The 8,103-nt window shown below is 46.1% G+C and overlaps 1 protein-coding gene across 1 annotated transcript in view; it reads left to right on the top strand.

Moving 5' to 3' along the window:
• Nucleotides 1-8,103, top strand: part of ccdc171 (coiled-coil domain containing 171) — a 97,159-nt gene that overhangs the window by 68,014 nt on the left and 21,042 nt on the right. The window contains exon 23 of the mRNA XM_082964609.1: nt 141-286. Within this exon, the coding sequence (XP_082820735.1) occupies nt 141-286 (146 nt within the window). The remainder of the gene's footprint in view (nt 1-140; nt 287-8,103) is intronic.

Genomic DNA, 8,103 nt, shown 5'->3' with positions numbered 1-8,103 from the left:
CCCCCTAACTCTAACCCTCTACCCCCCCCTAACTCTAACCCTCTACCCCCCCCCTAACTCTAACCCTCTACCCCCCCTAACTCTAACCCTCTACCCCCCCCTAACTCTAACCCTCTACCCCCCCCTTCTCTCCCCCCAAGAGTCTGTCAGAAGCTCGTCAGGAGGTGCGTCAGAAGGAGCAGTCTCTAAGGGTTCTGGGTAAACACCTGTCGGGCCTACAGCAGGAGAAGAAGAGTCTGGAGGAGAACGTCAGACACGCGGAGGAGGCGCTATGCATGGCAGCCAAGTACGCACTAAACCCTACACACTAAACCCTACACACTAAACCCTACACACTATACCCTACACACTAAACCCTACACACTAAACCCTACACACTAAACCCTACGCACTATACCCTACGCACTATACCCTACGCACTAAACCCTACACACTAAACCCTACACACTAAACCCTACACACTAAACCCTACGCACTATACCCTACGCACTATACCCTACACACTATACCCTACGCACTATACCCTACGCACTAAACCCTACAGACTAAACCCTACGCACTATACCCTACGCACTAAACCCTACACACTATACCCTACACACTAAACCCTACGCACTATACCCTACGCACTAAACCCTACACACTATACCCTACACACTAAACCCTACACACTATACCCTACACACTAAACCCTACGCACTATACCCTACGCACTATACCCTATGCACTATACCCTACACACTAAACCCTACACACTAAACCCTACACACTATACCCTACACACTAAACCCTACGCACTATACCCTACACACTAAACCCTACACACTAAACCCTACGCACTATACCCTACACACTAAACCCTACGCACTGTACCCTACACACTAAACCCTACACACTAAACCCTACGCACTATACCCTACGCACTATACCCTACGCACTATACCCTACGCACTATACCCTACACACTAAACCCTACGCACTATACCCTACGCACTATACCCTACGCACTATACCCTACACACTATACCCTACGCACTATACCCTACGCACTATACTATACCCTACACACTATACCCTACGCACTATACCCTACGCACTAAACCCTACGCACTATGCATGGCAGCCAAGTACGCACTATACCCTACGCACTATACCCTACACACTAAACCCTACGCACTATACCCCTACGCACTATACCCTACACACTAAACCCTACGCACTATACCCTACACACTATACCCTACACACTATACCCTACGCACTATACCCTACGCACTATACCCTACACACTAAACCCTACGCACTGTACCCTACGCACTAAACCCTACACACTATACCCTACACACTGTACCCTACGCACTAAACCCTACGCACTATACCCTACACACTGTACCCTACGCACTAAACCCTACACACTGTACCCTACGCACTAAACCCTACGCACTATACCCTACGCACTATACCCTACGCACTATACCCTACGCACTGTACCCTACACACTAAACCCTACACACTATACCCTACACACTGTACCCTACGCACTAAACCCTACGCACTATACCCTACGCACTATACCCTACGCACTATACCCTACGCACTGTACCCTACACACTAAACCCTACGCACTAAACCCTACGCACTATACCCTACGCACTATACCCTACACACTAAACCCTACGCACTATACCCTACGCACTATACCCTACGCACTATACCCTACACACTATACCCTACGCACTATACCCTACGCACTAAACCCTACACACTAAACCCTACGCACTATACCCTACACACTAAACCCTACACACTAAACCCTACGCACTATACCCTACACACTAAACCCTACGCACTGTACCCTACACACTAAACCCTACACACTAAACCCTACGCACTATACCCTACGCACTATACCCTACGCACTATACCCTACGCACTATACCCTACACACTAAACCCTACGCACTATACCCTACGCACTAAACCCTACGCACTATACCCTACGCACTATACCCTACGCACTATACCCTACACACTATACCCTACGCACTATACCCTACGCACTATACTATACCCTACACACTATACCCTACGCACTATACCCTACGCACTAAACCCTACGCACTATACCCTACGCACTATACCCTACGCACTAAACCCTACGCACTATACCCTACGCACTATACCCTACACACTAAACCCTACGCACTATACCCTACACACTATACCCTACACACTATACCCTACGCACTATACCCTACGCACTATACCCTACACACTAAACCCTACGCACTGTACCCTACGCACTAAACCCTACACACTATACCCTACACACTGTACCCTACGCACTAAACCCTACGCACTATACCCTACACACTGTACCCTACGCACTAAACCCTACACACTGTACCCTACGCACTAAACCCTACGCACTATACCCTACGCACTATACCCTACGCACTATACCCTACGCACTGTACCCTACACACTAAACCCTACACACTATACCCTACACACTGTACCCTACGCACTAAACCCTACGCACTATACCCTACGCACTATACCCTACGCACTATACCCTACGCACTGTACCCTACACACTAAACCCTACGCACTATACCCTACGCACTAAACCCTACGCACTAAACCCTACGCACTATACCCTACACACTAAACCCTACGCACTATACCCTACGCACTATACCCTACGCACTATACCCTACACACTATACCCTACGCACTATACCCTACGCACTAAACCCTACACACTAAACCCTACGCACTATACCCTACGCACTATACCCTACGCACTATACCCTACGCACTATACTATACCCTACGCACTATACCCTACGCACTATACCCTACACACTAAACCCTACGCACTATACCCTACGCACTATACCCTACACTAAACCCTACGCACTATACCCTACGCACTGTACCCTTCAGACTAAACCCTACGCACTATACCCTACGCACTATACCCTACACACTAAACCCTACGCACTATACCCTACGCACTATACCCTACGCACTATACCCTACGCACTATACCCTACAGACTAAACCCTACGCACTATACCCTACGCACTATACCCTACGCACTATACCCTACACACTAAACCCTACGCACTATACCCTACGCACTATACCCTACACACTAAACCCTACGCACTATACCCTACGCACTATACCCTACACACTAAACCCTACGCACTATACCCTACGCACTATACCCTACACACTAAACCCTACGCACTATACCCTACGCACTATACCCTACGCACTATACCCTACACACTATACCCTACACACTATACCCTACGCACTAAACCCTACGCACTATACCCTACGCACTATACCCTACGCACTATACCCTACGCAGTAAACCCTACGCACTATACCCTACGCAGTAAACCCTACGCACTATACCCTACGCACTATACCCTACGCACTATACTCTACACACTAAACCCTACGCACTATACCCTACACACTAAACCCTACGCACTATACCCTACGCACTATACCCTACGCACTATACCCTACGCACTATACCCTACACACTAAACCCTACGCACTATACCCTACGCACTATACCCTACACACTAAACCCTACGCACTATACCCTAAGCACTATACCCTACGCACTATACCCTACGCACTATACCCTACACACTAAACCCTACGCACTATACCCTACGCACTATACCCTACGCACTATACCCTACGCACTATACCCTACGCACACTACCCTACACACTAGCACCCTACACACTAAACCCTACGCACTATACCCTACACACTAAACCCTACACACTATACCCTACGCACTAAACCCTACACACTATACCCTATGCACTAAACCCTACGCACTAGCAGCCTACACACTATACCCTAAACACTATACCCTACGCACTAAACCCTACACACTAAACCCTACACACTAGCACTCTACACACTATACCCTACACACTAAACCCTACGCACTATACCCTATGCACTCTACCCTATGCACTAAACCCTACGCACTAAACCCTACACACTAAACCCTAGGCACTAAACCCTAGGCACTAAACCCTACGCACTATACCCTACACACTAGTACCCTAAACACTATACCCTACACACTATACCCTACACACTAGCACCCTACACACTATAGCCTAAACACTATACCCTTCAGACTTGCACCCTGAACCAGAGGTGGGACCAAGTCATTGTTTTACAAGTCACAAGTAAGTCTCAAGTCCCAAGTCAACACAGGCAAGTCCGAGTCAAGTCTTAAGTCAAGACAGGCAAGTCCAAGTCAAGTCTCAAGTCAAGACAGGCAACACCAAGTCAAGACAGGCAAGTCCAAGTCAAGTCTTAAGTCAAGACAGGCAAGTCCGAGTCAAGTCTTAAGTCAAGACAGGCAAGTCCGAGTCAAGTCTTAAGTCAAGACAGGCAAGTCCAAGTCAAGACCATCAAGTATCAAGTCAAGTCTCAAATCCTAAACTTTGAGTTTAGAGTCCTAAACAAGTCATAATGTGCTCTTCACCAAATGTAATACCATTTCATATTTTTAACAAGAGTAATAGTTTGTATATTACATTTACGCAAATCATGAATGCTTTTAAAAATATCCATATATTTATTACTTTCCAAATAAACTTTATATTTCCATGGAAATACATGGGTAGCCATGAGAAAGACACATCAGTATGACAACACAAACTAAATATTGTAGTGCTCTCTCTCTCTCTCTCTCTCCAGATATACTCTAGACACCTAAAACAATGCTGCCATAAATGTACAGTCATTTACTAAAAGGTACATCATAACAGCTGATACTGAACTTCAAGTAGGCCTACAATTTGAACACTGGCCTGAATGTCTGAGAGAAGAAAATACAGATCACAAAGATGGGAGATAAAACCTGAACGTGTGTGTGTGTGTGTGTGTGTGTGTGTGTCTGTGTGTGTGTGTGTGTGTGTGTGTGTGTGTGTGTATATAATGCATAAACAGTTTCATTTGTTTCTCTTATCTCAGGGCCCTATGATGCATTGCATTTGCAAAAGACCAAATTCGATAAAAGTCTGTCAGTCATTTGTGCACGATGAGGCCGCGGTAATGATGCCACCATGGCTGCAGACCGGCTCCACCGTAGTACTGGAGACGGCCACTCGGGACAGTGAAGGAAGAGCCTTCCTGTTCATTGCCCAGAACAAGAAGCCATTCTGTCTTTCGCACATGTCAAGGTAGTGACTTAGACGTAGTGCTGGAGTGGTCCCAACAGCTTTCTTCTACCTTTTACAGTGTGCTGCAAACAGCCCTTCTTCTTGTCCAAGACTATGGTCCTATCGCTCTTCCTCATCAACAAGAGGCACAGCTTTGCTCAGTCCCTGTAGCATCTTGCAGAATCAGTTCTGGCAAAACATGTAAAAGCATAGCAGAAACAAACCAAAAAAAAAGGCTGGTATTAGAGTTATTGGTGATGCAGTGGGTTAAACTGGAAAAAAAAGTATTATTGTTGGACCGAGGGAACAACAGAACTGATTTGTGACTATCTTCTCCCCCTGTGTATCAAATCTGTTGCTTCTCCAAATGGCTTCAGGATATCCACCAACTCCTTCAATTTATTCCACTCCCGTACTGTGAACAACAACTCCTTGTGTGTCCAGCTTTTTTTAGAACATGACTGAGCTTTCGAACGGTCAGGTTGGATAACTGACTTCACTTGTCTCAGTGTTGAAGTTCCAGCTTGTGTTGACAGCAGGAGGGATACCTTTCCCCCCCCCCCCCAAATTCAGCCTCAAACACCTCTTTGAATGTTGTGCCCTGTATGAGGTAGCAGTGAGATAATTTTTTGTTTGTTGATAACTTTGAAAGAGAAGTCCATTTTCCCACCACCAGCTGGGCAATAGGGTTAGGTCATTCCAGAGCTCTGGGTCGTCAAGGTGATCTTCGTCGTCAAGGTGATCTTCGTCGTCAAGGTGATCTTCGTCGTCAAGGTGATCTTCATCATCTAGTTCAATGGGGAAGCATACAGTGAATGTTTCTTTTCTTAGTGTCGGCAGCATTGTCACTAAATGATATAGTCCAATTTATCTTTAATGCTGTACTAGGCAGGGTAGCCTAGTGGTTAGAGCGTTGAGCTAGTAACCGAAAGGGTTGCAAGTTCAAATCCCTGAGTTGACAAGGTACAAATCTGTCGTTCTGCCCCTGAACAAGGCAGTTAACCCCACTGTTCCTAGGCTGTCATTGAAAATAAGAATTTGTTCTTAACTGACTTGCCTAGTTAAATAAATATAACATTAAAAAAATAAACTCGCCACATATGGCCTCAAATTGATCACAGATTATTTTTGGCCGTGTGTGTGTGTGTGTGTGTGTGTGTGGATGGAAGCCTTTTGAAGCGGTCACAGGCCAAGAGATTGGACTTGAGCTGTATCCTCTCTCTATCTTTCTCCATACAGTGACACCTTCGCATTTCGGTCGGACCAAAATGTCCACTGTGACTGAAACATGGTCTGTGTTGCTCAACTGAGTTTTCAGGTTTTGGAACGTTTCTCTGGTTCTCTCCTTTTGATGTCAATGTTCTGCGACCGGGCTGGGCTGTACTTACTGTCCAACCGCTAACAGAAAGTGACCAGAACTCTTGTTTTCCACAATAGACAGAGAGGCAAGTTGCAATCGATAACCAGGTCAGACAGTATTGCATTGTTGCTAGCTTTCTGCTGTGGATGATTCATGCTGTACTGGCCTACACGGATCTCCGTGAACTGTGAGATTGGAGACTGTTGTTTCACTTGTGACACTTTTGTTCCCCTGGTATTGTTCAAATCTGTATTGATTTAACGTTACGTTAGCCTACATGCTACACTAGTAAAGTAATAAAATATATAGCTGTCGGCTATATTAGCCATGACTTACCGTTCTTTGTGCAGCTTCAAATGTCGAACAAAGTTGGAAATTGTTGCTCCTCCGTCTGTAATTCTCTTCCCTCATGTTTTGCAAGTTGCAATCAATTTTTTGTTGATACAGCGTTGTCTTTTATATCCGAAAATAATAATTTTGTGGTGTCATCTTTCCAAGGGCTCCATCTGAATTCACCCGTCGACGTTCCTCTGCGCTGCCAAAGCACAACTGTTTCCTCAGCTGGCACATTTTGATTGGCTGCTGTCCGATTCAAACTGTAATCCGTTAAATGAAGAGTTGATGCGCTGACCTCTTTTTAACAGCATCATTTTTAATATTTGGGCTTCCGGGAGGGTATCAAGTCAGGTCAAGTAAGTCATAAGGCTCAAGTCCAAGTCAAGTCTCGAGTCATTGGTGTTAAAGTCAAAGTAGAGTTGCAAGTCATCATATTTGTGTCTCGAGTCCACACCTCTGCCCTAAATACTAAACCCTACACACTAGCACCCTACACACTAAACCCTACACACTATACCCTACACACTATACCCTACACACTATACCCTAACACTATACCCTACACACTAGCACCCTACACACTATACCCAAACACTATACCCTAACACTATACCCTACACACTAGCACCCTACACACTATACCCTACACACTATACCCTACACACTAGCACCCATGGCTACAGATGTGAGTGCTACGGGCGGTAGTCATTTAAGCAGGTTACCTTTGCATTCTTGGGCTCAGGGACTATGGTGGTCTGCTTGAAACATGTTGGTATTACAGACTGGGTCAGGGAGAGGTTGAAAATATCACTGAAGACACTTGCCAGCTAGTCAGCGCATGCTCTGAATATGCGTCCTGGTAATCCGTCTGGCCCTGCGGCCTTGTGAATGTTAACCTGTTTAAAGGTCTTACTCACATCAGCTACAGAGAGCATTATCACACAGTTGTCCGGAACAGCTGGTGCTCTCATGCATGCTTCAGTGTTGCTAGCCTCGAAGCGAGCATAGAAGGTTTTTAGCTCGTCTGGTAAACTCACATCACTGGACAGCTCACGCCTGGGTTTCCCTTTTGTAATCCGTGATAGTTTGCAAGCCCTGCCACGTCCGACGAGCGTCAGAGCCGGTGTAGTAGGATTCGATCTTGGTCCTGTGTTGAAGCTTTGCCTGTTTGTCGGAGAGCGTAGCGGGA

Source organism: Salmo salar, chromosome 18, assembly GCF_965601325.2.
Source record: "Salmo salar chromosome 18, fSalSal1, whole genome shotgun sequence".
NCBI lineage: Eukaryota > Metazoa > Chordata > Actinopteri > Salmoniformes > Salmonidae > Salmo > Salmo salar.
This window is presented reverse-complemented; position numbering and strand designations above follow the sequence as displayed.